Source organism: Neoarius graeffei, chromosome 18 (genome assembly GCF_027579695.1).
Source record: "Neoarius graeffei isolate fNeoGra1 chromosome 18, fNeoGra1.pri, whole genome shotgun sequence".
In the NCBI taxonomy this organism is placed as follows: Eukaryota; Metazoa; Chordata; class Actinopteri; order Siluriformes; family Ariidae; genus Neoarius; species Neoarius graeffei.
Genome location: NC_083586.1, coordinates 2,641,734 through 2,659,309, shown reverse-complemented (window position 1 = coordinate 2,659,309; position 17,576 = coordinate 2,641,734). Strand labels below are relative to the sequence as shown.

The following is a 17,576-nucleotide window of genomic DNA, read 5'->3' as shown; positions in this document are numbered from 1 at the left end:
CTGTGCAATGTTGCAATGTCTTGTGCAAAATTGCTAATATAATCCGTGGTTCAAAGCCTGATGGAAATATAGAGGTAGATGGTGATTATAATCCATGGTTCAAAAGCCTGATGGCCTGGGGGTAAAAACTGTCAGTCTAGTAGTCCTTGCTTTCACACTCCTGTAGCGTCTGCCAGATGGTAGGAGCATGAATAGTCTGTGTTGTGGGTGTGTTTGGTCCCTGATGATGCTCTGTGCCCTTTTTGTGACCCGGGTGTTGTAAATGTCCTGTAGTGGGGGGAGGACAGCTCCACAGATGAACTGTGCCAGTTTAATGACACACTGGGAAGCCTTTCTGTCCTGAGCTGTGCAGTTCCCGTACCACACAGTGATGGAATTTGTCAGGACATTCTCCACTGTGCACCTATAGAAGTTGCTGAGGAGTTTGGTGGACAGTCCAAATTTCCTCAGCTTCCTCAGGAAGAACAGTCTCTGTTGAGCCTTCTTGATGGTCTGCTGTGTGTTGTGTGTCCAGGTGAGATCCTCACTAATATGAGTTCCGAGGAATTTAAATGTTTTCACCCTCTCCACCTGTGTCCCGTTGATGTGCAGCGAGGCATGCTGGTCTCTCCTCTTCCTCGGGTCAATAATCATCTCCTTGGTCTTCTCAGCATTCAAGGAGAGGTTATTTTCCTGGCACCAGGAGACCAACTGAGCCACCTCCTCCCTGTAGGCTCTCTCATCTCTGCTGGTGATCAGCCCAATGACAGTGGTGTCGTCAGCGAACTTGATGATGAAAGTGTTGCTCTGGGTGGGGGTGCAGTCGTAGGTGAAGAGGGTGTATAGGAGTGGACTGAGCACACAGCCTTGGCGGGGGGGGGGGGGGGTCCCTGTGCTCACTGTCTTGGTGCTGGATGTTCTGGTACCGACTCTGACAGCCTGGGGTCTGTTTGTGAGAAAGTCCAGGACCCAGCAGCAGAGGGAGGATGTCAGTCCAAGGGTGGAGAGCTTCTCTGTCAGTCTGCTGGGGATGACGGTGTTGAAGGCTTAACTGTAGTCCACAAACAGCATTTGAACATAGGTGTCCCTGTGTTCCAGGTGTGACAAGGCTGTGTGGATGGCTGCATTGATGGCATCATCAGTTGAACGGTTCTGACGATATGCAAATTGAAGGGGGTCTATTGTGTCTGGGATGCCCTTTTTGATGTATGACATGACTATCCTCTCAAAACACTTCATTACAACTGAAGTGAGTGCAATTGGGTGATAGTCATTCAGGCATGTTATATTGTTTTTCTTTGGGAGGGGCACTATGGTGGTGGTCTTGAAGCATGTGGGCACAGAAGACATGGAGAGGGACAGGTTGAAAATGTCTGTGAAGACCTCTGCTAACTGTGTGGAGCAGGCCCTCAAAGCACAGCCGGGGATGTTGTCAGGGCTAGCTGCCTTTCGGGGGTTAGTCCTCCTGAAGACCTTGCTCACCTCAGTTATGGTCACAATAGGTGAAGAGCTCTTTGCTGCCTCTGTTGGTAGAATCCCTCTGTGTTGGTTGGTGTTGAGGGTGTTGAAGCGAGCATAGAACTTGTTCAGCTCATCTGGTGATGTGTTGTGGTTGGCTGTGACCCTGCTGTTCTTCTGCTGGAAGTTGGTGATGTGTTGCAGGCCCTGCCACATGCATCTGGAGTCTGAGGTGTTGTAATATCCTTCCAGCTTCAGTCTGTACTGCCTCTTGGCTTCCCTGATGGATCTGCATAGGTCATATCTGGCCTTTTTATATCCATCTGCGTCACCAGAGGCAAAAGCAGTGGAGCGTGCATGTAGCGTACTTCACTGTTAATCCAAGGTTTTTGGTTAGGATATATTTTGCAGCGCTTGGTGGGGACAATGTCATTAATACACATACTGATGTAGCTGGTGACCACAGATGCATATTCCTCTAAATCCACAGAACAGTCTTCTCTCAAAGCAGCAGTCTTAAACACATCCCAGTTTGTAGAACTGAAGCAGTCCTGGAGCACCAGATCAGTCTCTTCATTCCAAACTTTAACAGTTTTACTCACTGGGGGGGGGCTTGTTTGAGAAAGGCCTTGTAAGCTGGGTAGAGGAACACAGAGATGTTGTCAGACTGTCCAAAGTGGGGGCGGGGCACAGCCTTGTAGCCATTTCTCACGTTGCTGTAGACATGGTCCAGGATGTTATTGTCCCTTGTCGGAAAGCTCACGTGTTGATGGTACTTTGGTAGCACAGTCCTGAGGTTGCAGTGATTAAAATTCCCAGCCACAATGAACACAGCATCTGGGTGTGTTGGCTCGTATTTGCCGATGATGTCATGTAGTAGTCCTAGCGCTGTAGTGCGGTCGGCCCGCAGCGGGATGTAAACAGCCAGCATAAACACAACACTGAACTCCCGCGGTAGATAAAAGGGTCTGCACGTCACCATCAGCACTTCAATGTCCGCACAAGTGTTTTTCAACCACCTGTACATCTGTACACCATCTGTTGTTAACATAAACACACACACCGCCACCTTTGTTTTTACTGGAAGCAGATGTGCGGTCTCCACGGTGCATGGAGTGGGTCTGTAGTTCAATGGCCGGGTCTGGCAGGCTTGCAGTAGTCCACGTTTCCATAAAAATCAGGGCACAACACTCTCTAATCTCATGTTGAGATGTTAGCCTGGTTCTCAGCTCATCCATCTTATTCTCGAGCGAGCGAACGTTAGCTAGCAGAAGGCTAGGTAGCGGTTGTCTTGTAGCTCTAGCCTTTAGCCTAGCATGTAGCCCGCCTCTCTTACTGCGCCTCCATTTTGGGTGCGTGGATCGTCGGCCGTTTCGCCTACTCGAGTGGTGATGATGCGCCTGCCGGATGGTGTCGGTGTAGCTTCAGTCGGTGTCAACGATGAGAAGAAAGCTATAGTCCAGAAGGACTGGACTGGGCCTGTGGTGAATTTTACCAATGTCCAGAAGTGTGTCTTTGCTGTAGGTGATCCTAGTGTACAAGCACTGAGTATTTGTCACAATCAAAATTACTAAAATAAACAATAAAGACAATCGGTGTCGGGAGCGCATCACAAACACACTCGCCATGGGGGGCGCCATTTTAACTTGCACCATACTAGTTACCAGTACCAAGATGGTACTGGTAATTAGCGGTTTGGATTCTTTTCTTAGACATGTTGACGACTTTGCATTTGGAAGCGTTGAATGACGTGCAAGTCAACACTCCAGCGGTGAATACAATCAATGTCATCTTGAAGGGATTCCTTACATGGTTCAGATTTGATAACTTTGTACAGCATCGAGTCATCAGCGAAGAGGGCAAGTTTGGAGTCACCTTGTACATAATCTGGCATATCATTGACATAGATAAGAAAGAGAAGTGGTCCAAGTATGGAGCCTTGAGGAACACCAGATGATACGAGTAACCAGTCAGAATAAGCACCATCCAAGATGACACGCTACTGTCTGTCACGCAAATAGCTCTTGAACCATTGAAGTAGAGATCCTGAGATCCCATATGATTGCAGTTTGAATAATAGCAATTGATGTGATACCTTATCAAATGCCTTTGATAGATCAAGATGAACCACATCAACTTCATTACCACTAGCTATACTTTCCACGATATCATGGTAGACTGTAATTCGTCACTGTTGATTTCCTCTTTTGGAATCCATGTTGTAGGTGGTACAGATAAGGAAACAAATGGTGATGACAATGATCGAAGACACTCCGTTCTAGTATTTTAGAGATGATACTCAGCAGGGAGATCGGTCTGTAATTAGCAACGATAGATGCATCATCTCGTTTATGAATAGGTGTTACGTTGGCGCATTTCCATTTATTAGGAACTGTTCCTAATGATAGAGACAAATTGAACAGTCGACACAGCAATGGTGCAATAGCTTGAGCCATGTTCTTTAAAATCATCCCAGGGATTTCATCAGGTCCACTTGCTTTCTTTGGATGCAACAAGTATAGAGCTTTCATCACACCATCAAAAGTGAGCTCGACACTTGACAAGCGAGGAATAAATGTTGCAGTTGGAGTGTTGTCTGTGCCTGGAGGTGTTGTATCATGAATAGTAAATACAGAATGGAAGAATTAATTCAGCAAGTTAGCTTTGTCAACACTGTTTGTCACAAAGGTTTGACCATCATGGAGGTATGTGGGACTAGTACGCTGTGTCATGGATGATTTGACAAGAGACCAAAAACAGTTGGGGTTCTCAAACAAAGAGTCTCTGAGCTTGGAGGCATGATCTTTCTTTTTGCAAGCAAGCTTCTGTTTGGTTTTTCGTCGAAGGTCTTTAAATTTGGACCAGTCATTTGGGCAGTCAGTCCTTATTGCTTATCTATTTGAACTGCTGCTCATACAGCATCACACACCAGCTGTCTACCCATTTCTATTTGTAGGAACTCAGACATTTGGCTAGTGTTACTTGCAGTTGACACCTCGCCCTTCCTGACTTTTGACATCAGGATTTGGACTCACAATCTCTAGATGATAGGGTGAATGCTTTTCTGTTGCACCAATTAGGCACTACTACCCAAGAAGCTCCATCCATCCATTATCAGTTGCTGCTTATCCTGTCCTACAGGGTCGCAGGCAAGCTGGAGCCTATCCCAGCTGACTATGGGCGAGAGGCAGGGTACACCCTGGACAAGTTGCCAGGTCATTGCAGGGCCGACACATAGACACAAACAACCATTCACGCTCACATTTAGAGCCACCAATTAGCCTAACCTGCATGCCTTTGGGGGAAACCAGAGCACCCAGAGGAAACCCATGCAGACACAGGGAGAACATGCAAACTTCACACAGAAAGGCCCCCATCAGCTGCTGGGCTTGAACCCAGGACCTTCTTGCTGTGAGGCAACAGTGCTAACCACTACACCACCATGTTGCCCCCTGCCCAAGAAGCTTTCTGTCAAAATCTTGATGTCTCCAAAAAGTGTCCGTCCAAAGGGAAATTCAGTGTTGGGCAGTAGCGTCACTACAAGTAGCATCATGAGTAACTTAACTAAAAATTAAGCTCAAATAGCTTTTCAGTAGCTTAACTCTTTTATTGATCAAGTAGCATGGCAATGGCCATACAAGCTACTTTTTTATTGGGTATTTATGTGATAAACACAGTGGAGCAGCTGCCTGCAGTCTAAAATTATCCCTGCAACACAAGCAATGTTTTTTTTAATCTTTATTGAAAATAACAGCAACAAAATATAAATACAGTTATTAATACACAAACAACAAACCAAGAGCCAGGGGGAGTTTTCAAATAAAAACATGAAATAATAAGCACAAATGAAAAAAAATTAGCAGCTTTCTTGTTTTTGGAGTTAGAGATGATTTTGATTTCCTGTTCAGTTTCCTTTTCAAAGGCTATAAATGAAGGTTTTGAATGACTAAACTTGGCTTTATGAATATGGCATTTTCCTAAAATGATCAACAAATTTATATATGAGTGATTCCATGCTTATGGGTACTGAAATGGGGACATGAACTTATTTTTAAAAATTCACCTAAAATCATTTCTTTTTTTTACCATCAGGTCACAAAACATGTAATCTTTAATGAATGATATGTTAAAAGATAACTTTAATTTTCTGAGATGTAATAAAAACATTTATATGCCAAAGTCAGAACGTAACAGAAGTGCTGTGGACATATATATTCTCAATTTTAACAATGTAGAATTACTTTTTGAAACACAGGAAGGTGATGTTTTAGCAAATATAATTAATAAACATGTGTAGTAGAATAAACATACACATTCTTTCAATAAGATTAACATGGTATATACAGTGGTGCTTGAAAGTTTGTGAACCCTTTAGAATTTTCTATATTTCTGCATAAATATGACCTAAAACATCATCAGATATTCACACAAGTCCTAAAAGTAGATAAAGAGAACCCAGTTAAACAAATGAGACAAAAATATTATACTTGACCATTTATTTATTGAGAAAAATGATCCAATATTACATATCTGTGAGTGGCAAAAGTATGTGAACCTTTGCTTTCAGTAGACCCCCTTGTGCAGCAATAACTGCAACTAAACGTTTGCGGTAACTGTTGATCAGTCCTGCACACCAGCTTGGAGGAATTTTAGCCCATTCCTCCATACAGAACAGCTTCAACTCTGGGATGTTGGCAGGTTTCCTCACATGAACTGCTCACTTCAGGTCCTTCCACAACATTTTGATTGGATTAAGGTCAGGACTTTGACTTGGCCATTCCAAAACATTAACTTTATTCTTCTTTAACCATTCTTTGGTAGAACGACTTGTGTGCTTAGGGTCATTGTCTTGCTGCATGACCCACCTTCTCTTGAGATTCAGTTCATGGACAGATGTCCTGACATTTTCCTTTAGAATACGCTGGTATAATTCAGAATTCATTGTTCCATCAATGATGGAAAGCCGTCCTGGCTGAGATGCAGCAAAACAGGCCTAAACCATGATACTACTACCACCATGTTTCACAGATGGGATAAGGTTCTAATGCTGGAATGCAGTGTTTTCCTTTCTCCAAACATAACGCTTCTCATTTAAACCAAAAAGTTCTATTTTGGTCTCATCTGTCCACAAAACATTTTGCAATAGCCTTCTGGCTTGTCCACATGATCTTTAGCAAACTGCAGATGAGCAGCAATATTCTTTTCGGAGAGCAGTGGCTTTCTCTTTGCAACCCTGCCATGCACACCATTGTTGTTCAGTGTTCTCCTGATGGTGGACTCATGAACAATAACATTAGCCAATGTGAGAGAGGCCTTCAGTTGCTTAGAAGTTACCCTGGGGTCCTTTGTGACCTCGCCGACTATTACACGCCTTGCTCTTGGAGTGATCTTTGTTGGTCGACCACTCCTGGGGAGGGTAACAATGGTCTTGAATTTCCTCCATTTGTACACAATCTGTCTGACTGTGGATTGGTGGAGTCCAAACTCTTCAGAGATGGTTTTGTAACCTTTTCCAGCCTGATGAGCATCAACAACACTTTTTCTGAGGTCCTCAGAAATCTCCTTTGTTCATGGCATGATACACTTCCACAAACATGTGTTGTGAAGATCAGACTTTGATAGATCCCTGTTCTTTAAATAAAACAGGGTGCCCACTCACACCTGATTGTCATCCCATTGATTGAAAACACCTGACTCTAATTTCACCTTCAAATTAACTGCTAATCCTAGAGGTTCACATACTTTTGTCACTCACAAATATGTAATATTGGATCATTTTCCTCAATAAATAAATGACCAAGTATAATATTTTTATCTCATTTGTTTAACTGGGTTCTCTTTATCTACTTTTAGGACTTGTGTGAAAATCTGATGTTTTAGGTCATATTTATGCAGAAATATAGAAAATTCTAAAGGGTTCACAAACTTTCAAGCACCACTGTAGCTAGATTGTAATTAATTTGTAACAGACGCGAGATGGACAATCGTAACAGAAGTAATGTAAAAGACATCATTTTGGAACTCATACCCAGATAGCAAGCTGACATTGAATAGATATTGATTTTCCATCTGAATCATCAGAATGGTCGACATTGAAATCTTGATGCAAAATAGATGTTGAATCACCATTGTTAAACCGATGTAACCCGACCTAAAATAAAGTTGACAGCAGTGATATTGAAACAACATTGATTTATAGTCGTCCTTATTATGATTGATGTATCATTGATATTTGGTTTACCGGGTGATAACAGTCATGTTGAAAAGTCATTGATTTTGTGTTGACCGGGAAATCACGTATGGTCGAAAAGCCATCGATATATAGTTGACCGGGAAAGATGATTGAAAAGTCATCGATCATTGTTGAACGGGACAGACAAAGACCGGCAGCGGCGCACAGGCACCCGTTCTCGGATCCGGGATCAATTACAGGTAAGCAGCACTTTCAGCATTTAATCCTTACACATAGTTCAATGTATAGTTCACGCGATACATAGACTGCCACAGCGTGCTGTCACGGCCGATTTCCTCCGATCAACTCCGATCAGCAACGCAAGCTGTCAAGTAGGCTAGCCTGCTAGCAAGCTTGATAAACTGCAGGTTAGTTAGCTCAATGACTTCACTGGTGTCATAGTTGCTGTAACCAGGGCAGTAGCCAGGATTTTTCAAATACTGAGGTCAAACATTGCGATACATCTTATTTGCCAAAAAAAAAAAAAAAAACCCGTCCTAATATGGTGACTTTTCATACATTTTGGAAACGAGTCAAAATCACAAGCCCAACAAGATGAACATGTAGGTGAACATGTTTATTTTAACAATTGCAAAACTGCACGATCACAAAAGTATTGTGTGTGTGTGTGAGAGAGAGAGTGTGAGTGAGTGAGTTAGTGTGAGTGTGCTCTTCGCTTCTCTTCCTCTCCTGGCTCTCCCTCTCCAGTGTCCTCTATTTGATTTTAAAACATTATCATCATTATTACTACTATTATTGGTGATCGGAGGAGCTGTGAACGCGGCTGGGCTCTTCATGATTGACAGAAAGCAGTCAGAGGTGGTACATCATGTTGTAAATAAAATGTGAACATAAGTTTGCTACCCGTTTTCATTTCCGTTCGAAAATACAACCAATGATCAAAACAATAGTGTCGTGTTCACGTTAGCCTATAGTCTGGTAAGTTAGCAAAATAGCTCAAGTCTCGTCAGCACCCAATAACTTCATAAACAGGTCACGACTGTCCAGCCTTTTCTGATCTGAAACGCACCAAATCAAATCGAGAGAGAGAATAAAAGAGTTTGTGCCGAATCCTATCTAGCTAAGTGGCTTCGACTGTTGTTGCTTGAAATGCTAATTAAAATTGCACTGTTAATGATCATAAGCATTCCGGACTGGCAAAATTAACTCCCCTTCTTCCCTCTTTTTCTCTCACTTGCTGACTTTCCAGAGCTGAGTTTGGTTTGTTTTAGTGTAGTAGACTTCATCTTATGTCAATTTTCAGATTCCACGACTAATTGACAAACTGCCTGGCTGCGGAGTCGGACCTTGATGAGAACACTTCTCAGCTCTTGTATATCCCGTGGTGCTTAGCTGACTATCGCGAGGCTGCCTAAGATGAAATGTTTCCAATGTCGGATATTTCGGCTTCGTTTAAAAATGATTATGTGGACCAGTGGCGGCTGGTGAAAAAAATTCTTGGTGGGGCTGGTGTGCGCCAATAGATTTCCCTGCCTAGTCCAGTATAAGCATTCAAATGAACAGTCAGAAAATGACAATTCCACAATAATAATTTAATTTCCTTCTCAAAATCAGCAGTTTCACAGATAAAGTAAATTAACAATTTACAGCTATAGGCTCCATTTATGGAACCTAATATAGGAAAGGAACGGTATCAAATACAATACTCAAGTTCTTGAGAAGTTTACAGCAAGGGTATGATTTCAGCTGAATCTATGCAAATCAACTGTGTGTGTGAATGTGAGAGAGGGGGACTGAGTGATTGTATGAAAATAGAGAGGTGGTGTGTGTGTGTGTGTGTGATTCTAAGGTGAGTATTTCTTGTGTGTGTGACTATGAAATGGTGTGTGCGTGTGTGTTCTGAGCTAGGTGTCTGTCTGTGAAACGAGAGAGGGGGAGTGAAACAGTGTTGACACTCTTGTTGTGAATACAAACTATGACAAGAAAGATGTGATTATTGTCCAGTATGAACCAAAAATCTAGTTTTGAACATCACCTCTAACCAGAGAGAGAGAGATGCATTTTCTGTAGCAGGGGCGAAATTTCCAGCGCCCCAAAACCATTAAATTCGGCGATGCCGATTGGCCAAATATTTATTTTTCCCTAGCAACCATACACGATTGGCTATTTCGCTGCACTTCTGAGGCGCTTTGACGAGCGCCCAAGAAGAGAAATGATCCGAGTCTTTCGGTGGAAATTCACTGTTGAATAAGAGTCAGTTGGTGGAAATGTTGTTTAAATAAAAAAAAAAATTTTTATATTATATATATATATATATATATATATATATATATATATATATATATATATATATATATATATAAAAAATTTTTTTTTTTATTTTCCTCCTCCACATCTGTGAGGGCGGCGCCCGAGCGCCCCCTATGGGCCAGCCGCCACTGATGTGGACTATTTTTAAACAAACAAATGAGAACAGGGGGATGCAAGCTGAATTTAGAATTTTCCACCGATCAAAGTCAGAACGATTTTCATCATGTATTAATTTCACATTTCTGAGTGAAAAAAAAAAAAAATACCGTGGGAAAAAAATGCCAAGGACATGACCTCGGTGTCCTCAATGGTAGTTACGGCCCTGGCTGTAACACTTAACACACTTAATACATTGCCCACTTAATACAATTGTGTTGCACTGCAATGTAGATCCTAGTCCCTTTACCTAGGATCAGCGATCAAGGCGGAATGTCGATTTTGAATGAAACACTGCATGTGTGACCAAGGTCATCCTGCAACAGTTCGCTCGAACTCGCAACCTTCTAATCAACGTCCCTCTGTCCGGCTTGAGAGCATCGGTGCGAAGCCGCTGAGCTAAAGGTCCGGGCCGATAGCTCAGCAGCTAGCCAGAAATGAACTCGTAGCCTATTACAAGCCTATTACAAGTATTATGGACATTATCACAGTAATGTTATGCTACTGTCTGTGCAAACAATTCACAACATTATGTTCTAAAAACAGCAGAAAGTAATAGAAAATGAAAAAGTAATAGTCTAAAAATATTAGGTGCCCAACTGTTTCTCATACAGATAATTTAACATACTGTTATCATATGCTTTGCTGCACAAGTGAGTGAAATGCTGTTTGCCAACACTGTACTCTCCTTTTTTCCCCTCTTTCCCCAGAAAATTCATTGTTTGTCAAGTAAGCAAGTGCCTTTTCTGAATTGGTACACCACTTCCACAATGGCTTCACGCTGGTCAAAGAGGCGCAAAATTAGGTCACAGCTTAAGGCCACAGAAGCTGATATTTTACAGACCTTTGAAGAGAAATTTAGAGGTTCAAATATGCAAGGCAGCACAATCATAATAAAACGTACTGATTGCCAGAGTGTAGAAATACAGTCAGGTTTGTCAGCCTCTGGCCCAGGTACAGAGGATGTACCCATATGTGAGGATTGGGAAAATGAGCCAAATTCACTCGATAACGAGACCCATGAGCCAATGGACACTGTAAATGATAATGACTCAGATTCAGAACATGAGGAGGAACCCAGCCTTGAGTTTTTGTTGATTAGTTTGAGGTATTGGGCTTCAAAATTTTCAGTCTCTCTAGTGGCTCTGACTGCACTTTTGAGCATTTTGTGCGTGTTTCACCCAAAATTGCCCAAAGATGCTCGGACAGTTCTTAGGACGCGAGCTGAAGTACCAACTCAGGAGATGGAAGGCGGGGAATATCACCATTGTGGGCTAGCCACAGGGCTGATGTCAAGACTAAAAGCTTTGACCTTCTCTGGTAACACTTTGTGGCTGCAGTTCAATGTGGATGGACTGCCACTGTTTAAGAGTAGTAAACTGCAATTCTGGCCAATTCTTGCCACAGTGAATGTGGATCCTACCAGGTCACCATTTCTTGTGGGCCTCTTTTGTGGTGCTGGTAAGCCAAAAAGTGTGTTTGAGTATTTGGGGCCATTCATAGCAGAGCTGAAAGAGATCCTAGAGAAAGGTATTTGGCACAATGGACGGCAGATACTGATTAAAGTTGGTTCATTTGTGTGTGATGCCCCTGCCCGAGCCTCTCTCAAAAACATAAAGGGCCACAATGGTTACTCTGGCTGTGATGTGTGTTCAAGTGGGTGAATGGCAAGGCAAAATGGTCTTCCCGGAAGTTAATGCGAAACTGAGAACTGATGAAGACTTCAACTCAATGGTTGATGAGGACCACCACTTAAATCAAACACTGTCTCCCCTAGCTTCTGTGGTGAAAATGGTAACAATGTTTCCCTCAGACTACATGCATTCATGTTGTCTCGGAGTAACCAGAAAACTGCTGAATATCTGGATAAAAGGGAAGTCACTGAAAAATAGGTTGGGTAGCCGCACGATTACAGAAATCTCTGATAAACTCTGCCAACTGAGTCCCTACACCCCAACTGAGTTCAGTCGCAAGCCCAGGGCCCTCTCAGAGATCGATAGGTGGAAGGCAACTGAACTGCGGTACTTGATGCTATATGCTGGCCCTGTAGTTCTTAACAATAGCATACCCATAGAGATGTACAACAACTTTTTGTTGTTTTCTGTGGCAATGCACCTCCTTCTGTCACCAGGAACAGCTGAGAGCATGATAGACTGTGCTAATGAATTGCTTATTTCATTCGTCAATCACTTTGGGCAACTGTACGGGAAAACTGAAATCACTTATAATGTCCATGGGTTGACACACCTGGCAGCAGAATACAAGGTCTTTGGTCCCCTAGACAACATTGCATGTTTTCCTTATGAAAACTATTTAGGCCACTTGAAGAGCCTGTTACACAAGCCTCACCTGCCTTTGCAGCAAGTCGTTAAGAGGCTTTCAGAGATGCCCACAGAGACAGACTCAAACCAGAACAGCCACAAGTACATGCATCATCACTATGATGGTCCAGTGGTGCCTCACTTAGAGCATGGGGATCAGTACCGTAAGGTTGTCACTGAAAAGTTCACCTTAACCAACTGTGGAGACAATGGCATACAAATTCTTGAGGACATTGGGATTGTTGAAAACATTGTCAGGGTAGCTTGTGAGACTTTCATAATTTTCCGAACCTTTAGAAAGAAGGACTCCTACTTCCAGTATCCCTTTCCTTCCTCGACAATAGGGCTGTATAAAGTGTCAGGGCTGAGCAAGAGTGTCAGTGTGGTAAAGTTGGACTTGATTAAAAAAAAAAATACATACTTTACCCCGATAAAACCGATTTCATTGCCATTCCCCTACTTCGTACGAAGTAAATATCCTAACTGTCAACCAGTTCATCAAAAGAATCAAATAGTATATTACAGTTCATTCATAAGTCATAAAAAACTCAATCAGTTCAACAATCAGTTCATCAAAAGAATTAATAAATAGTATATTAAATAAATAAATAAAATTCATAACAATCATAATAAATTCATAATTCAGTTATTTGTGTCCTTTTTAGTCCTTACAAACCGCCTCTCTAAATCACAGCAATGAGCCAGTGGTCAATTATCCAGTTCACCAATGGGGGTACAGAACTGGTACCCAATACATGGGTGCAGGGTGACAAAGTCTTCTGGCCACCCTACCCTCCCAAGGACACTGCCAAGCTCCGGGCTGCCGTCAATAGGAGGGATGAGCCAAGTAGTGGGTGGCATATGTATCAGCCCATAAAAGTCCTCTGTAGCCGTGGTGGGTATTGTCAAATAATTTTACATTTGATAAACATGTCAATGTTATCAACACTTGCTCGTATCTGATAACAATTCTGCGTTATAGGGACATTTGAGGAAGCACAGAGGAGCATAGACCGGTACTTGAGGCAGCATTGTGATACAACAGACATGGAGTCAGATGGGGAGGATTCTAGAAGATTGAAGAGGTTTCCTTTAAATTTACAAATTCAAAACCATGCATGTTTTCGGTACTTGGCAGAGTTCCCACTGTTTTAAACGGAATATTCAGTTTTGTTTTGCTTGTTTTTTTCACTTCTAGACCAAATCCAAACTACGTGAATGATGAATTTGACCGGGGAAGTAAAGCATCCAAACATCAATATCCAGCTGCACCAAAAGTTTTACTGCCAGGTATGGCGAGCTGGATGTGTGTGTGTGTGTGTGTGTGTGTGTGTGTAAACTTAAAGGAGAAGTTTGGTGTGAATCAATCCATAGCCCTGTTGTTGAAGGTCACTGAATGCTGTTTATAGGAAAAAGAACGAAAAAAAATTGATACAATATAGACCGAATAATGAACAAGGCAACTAAGTAAATGGAGCATAGCATCTTTCAGTTTCATTCAGCTATGCCCCATTCAGTTAACAATAGTTATTGGTTAATAACTCGGCCTATGTTGCATCATTTTTTTTTCCGTTCTTTTTGCTACAGACAGCATTCAGTGATCTCTAACAGGGCTATGGATTGATTCACACCAAACTTCTTTAAGTACAATGGCTTGTAATTAGGCTACCTTCATTTCCCCTAACTCTTTGTTGATACAGCAACAGCATCCACCACCCTGCAGTCCCCACCAAATAAAAGCCCTATATACCACAATCTCGAGCCCCTCTCCAGCTCCTCTCCTCAGTCCACAAATCTCCCGGTCCTGCAATCCTCTGCAATGCTTTCTTTCGCAGAGGACTTCCCAGCCATAACGCATCATGCAGAGATGCCAGCAGTCCAACCCTTCCAAGAGTTTTCACCTGAAGGTCTGTTGTAACAGAGGATATTTCATGTAATATTTAATTCCCATATTCAGTACTGTGCATTATTCATTTTCTCTTCATGGTTGTTACAGATACCAGAGACACTGCCAGGCAGGCTTTAAAAGGCAAGTGCAACTTTTGTGCCTTTATATTATCAGTAGATTGCCACTTGATGTAAATGGCCATATACAATGCCTCTGGAAAGTATACATACCCCTTCCAATGAGTCACCTTTTGTTACATTGCAGCTGTCTCCGAGAATATGTTCAGTTTTTCTCCCCAATCTATCATGTCCAAACAATTTAATTAAACAAAGGTGGTAGGATGTAGACTTGTGTCAAAGATATATTTGAAGAGGTGAGGGGTGCCATAATCTAATTCTGCTCATGTGGATTGAGGAGAAAAAAAATGAACACAAATGACTCAAGGAGATGGCTGCAATGTAACAGAAGGTGAAGCATTGAAAGGGGTGTGAATACTTTCGAGGGGCACTGTAGTTGTTTGCATAGCCTTAATTTTATTATTTCAACATGAAACACATACAAATCCTTGAACTCAAGTGTGATGAATACCATCAACAGATGTGGCCTTGCAGAAGCTGCTGGCGATGGTCACTGAGCTCTCCTCTGAAGTGAGGGAACTTCGGAAGGAAGTCCAGGAGTTCCGCCAGTCTTGCAGGTGCTGCCAACCTGTAAGGGGGGTGGGACAACAGGTGGCCCAGGCAGACGTGCTGGAGTTGCCCCTCCGAAGCATCGATGCATTTGAGCGCGCAGAGGATGTTCTTCAAACTTCTGAGGCCTGCAAGGCCTTGGTAACTACGTCATTGTTGTGGTTGAACATGCAAGAACATGACAAGCTTTTCAGACATATAAGGAATCATTCTGAATGAATGAACCTTATAGTCCTTGAGGGTGAATAGGGTAAAATTTTCAATAAGTATCCCCACAAAACTTCCCCAGTAGATTGTTTACATTAAAACAATACCTTTTTTTGTTTTGCAAGCTTACTGGAATACTTTGTGCATATATGTAGATGAGCAATTATCAACTGAAATATTTGAAATTGCCATGGGTGGGTGGTGGTGGGGGTTCTACCAATGAAACGTACTTTTTGTGAAAGGCCTTGGCCAAGCGCTGTTGGTAGGTGTGAGAACAGCATGTCTTTTCTACAAAATAGATCAGATAGCAAAATGACTGATATTATAAGATAACTTTTGTCCCCTGTATTTTTGCCATGTGGTCTATGTGGCACTACATTCTCCCTCATACATACCATCAGCACTCAAACAATACCACATTAATTACTCTGACATTGTGTAACCAATCTCACAATCTGAAGCTACAATCTGCATTACCAGCAGGACTTAATTGAGGTGGAAAGAAAAGGCACTTTTGTGCATTACTAGCTTTAAAATAACCTGCCATCTGAAACTCACAATCACTGTATTTTTATAACAGGTGACTCGCTTGGCAGTTGTTGGTGGGAACAATTTGGAGTCCAGGGTGCGCCGGATCCTTTCATTGCTGCTGACCAATGAAGTGGCCTCTGGACTGAACTGGGCTGGGAAAAGGCCTAAGGAGGATGGGAGACAGAAGAGGGCCTTCAGAGATACAAGACTCTGTAAGTGCATTTATGGTGAGTCATTACTGCTACCATTCTGCCTTTGTCAGGTTGTCATATGGTAACACACCAATCTCACACACACTAATCCCGCTTGGTGTATGGGTCTATATTATGGCCACTCTGCATCGTAGCCTAGCCTACTTACATCACTAACGCTTAATCTATACAAGTTTAATTTTTTAAACTAAATTATAGAAATAAATAAACTTTTCCATGATACTCTAATTTTTTGGAAAGCATCTGTAGTATATTTGACGCTTTGTGATACTTTCCGTTTAATTGTTGCCGTTTGCTCGTTATGCAGCAAAAGTTGATTAGTTTTACCGGAGCAATCCCAAAATACAATTTGGCAACACTTGACGCGTCCCATGTAAAGTGAATGGAGCGCTGCTTCACTTACGCGTCTGCCGCTTCACTTTACATGTGACGAGTCAAGTGTTGCCGAATCAACTTTTGACGGATGACGAGCAAGCGTACGACAAGCATAAAAGGGGTTTAATTGGACTTGGTGGATGAAGGCTACGGAGCATCTGCAGGTTGTTAGAGACACACTCACATTACCCTTCAGATAACGTTTCACCAGACTGTAATGTTACAGTTGTCCCATGTTGGATGCTGAGCATGTTAACTGCAGTGGCATGCTAATTCCTCTGGAGGTCTAAATGGGCCGGTTGTAGTGAATGTCATCGTCACGACGCACGTAATGAAACAATTAAAGGGTCATTCCACGTCAATTCAACCAGTGCCCACGCACTTAGGTCTCAAAAAAATACCAAGTGTACCTATGGTACCCAGGGGACACTTTGTAAATTTTTGTTATGTTAAGATCAATCCTTTCCAAGTTACAGACAGTTTTATGGAGGGAGGAGTGTGTCGATAAGGGGGAAAAAAATCAAGAGCTTATGCTGAGTGAAAATATGCCTTCTGAAGGTCTCAACAGAGCCCAGACAAAAATGCCAATAAAATTTTGATCAACTTTGAGGGACAGATGTGACCATGCAGGATCATCCAGACCATGTGACAATTCAGCTACATACTATTCCTATTTATGTACCAGCATACAATATTTTAACCTCCTACATGGTTTAGTTCTTGAGCTATGGGCTTGTGAACTTGGCCAAAAAAAAAAAAAAAAGAGGACGAACAAAATCGACACCCTCCTCCCTCCGTAAAACTAACTTGAAAAGGATTGATCTTAACAAAACAAAAATGTACAGAGTGTCTCCGGGGTACCATAGGTACACATTTTTTTCAAATTTTTGAGACCCAAGTGTGTGGGCCCTGGTTGATTTGACATGGAATGACCCTAAAGATAATTCCAAAACCAACAAAAGTTCTTGTCTGATACCTACACGGCCCTCGATGCGGCATTATCCACATTAACTTAAAACATGCAATGTTAAAAAGCAATGGCAATAGAGATTAAAAATTTAACTGGTGTTCGAACCACAACCACAGCTAATAAATCAATTAACTTACATAAAAGACTGGCACGCATCGCATCACGCCACCTATTGCCGAAAGCCTACAAATGGTAGCAGCTAACCGCACATAATCAGGTTAACATAAGATAAATAGCCTACACTTAGACCTCCAGAGCCTTATAAACATTCCGTGAAATTAGGCAAATGA

At 42.2% G+C, this 17,576-nt stretch overlaps 1 protein-coding gene across 1 annotated transcript; it reads left to right on the top strand.

Annotated features, from left to right (window-relative positions):
- Positions 1 to 13,028: 13,028 nt before the first annotated feature.
- LOC132866565 (uncharacterized) lies at positions 13,029 to 14,335 on the top strand. The gene is made up of 4 exons (XM_060899383.1): positions 13,029 to 13,312; positions 13,400 to 13,502; positions 13,616 to 13,707; positions 14,118 to 14,335. The coding sequence occupies exons 1-4, from the start codon at positions 13,114 to 13,116 to the stop codon at positions 14,333 to 14,335; spliced, it is 612 nt and encodes a 203-aa protein (XP_060755366.1). The 5' UTR covers positions 13,029 to 13,113.
- The last annotated feature ends 3,241 nt before the right edge of the window (positions 14,336 to 17,576 follow it).

Coding starts and splice junctions, on each gene's coding strand:
- LOC132866565 (XM_060899383.1), top strand. CDS start 13,114: ATGAGCCAGTGGTCAATTATCCAGTTCACCAATGGGGGTACAGAACTG. Junction 13,313..13,399: donor AAAAGTCCTCTGTAGCCGTG/GTGGGTATTGTC, acceptor TCTGCGTTATAG/GGACATTTGAGGAAGCACAG. Junction 13,503..13,615: donor GATTCTAGAAGATTGAAGAG/GTTTCCTTTAAA, acceptor TTTCACTTCTAG/ACCAAATCCAAACTACGTGA.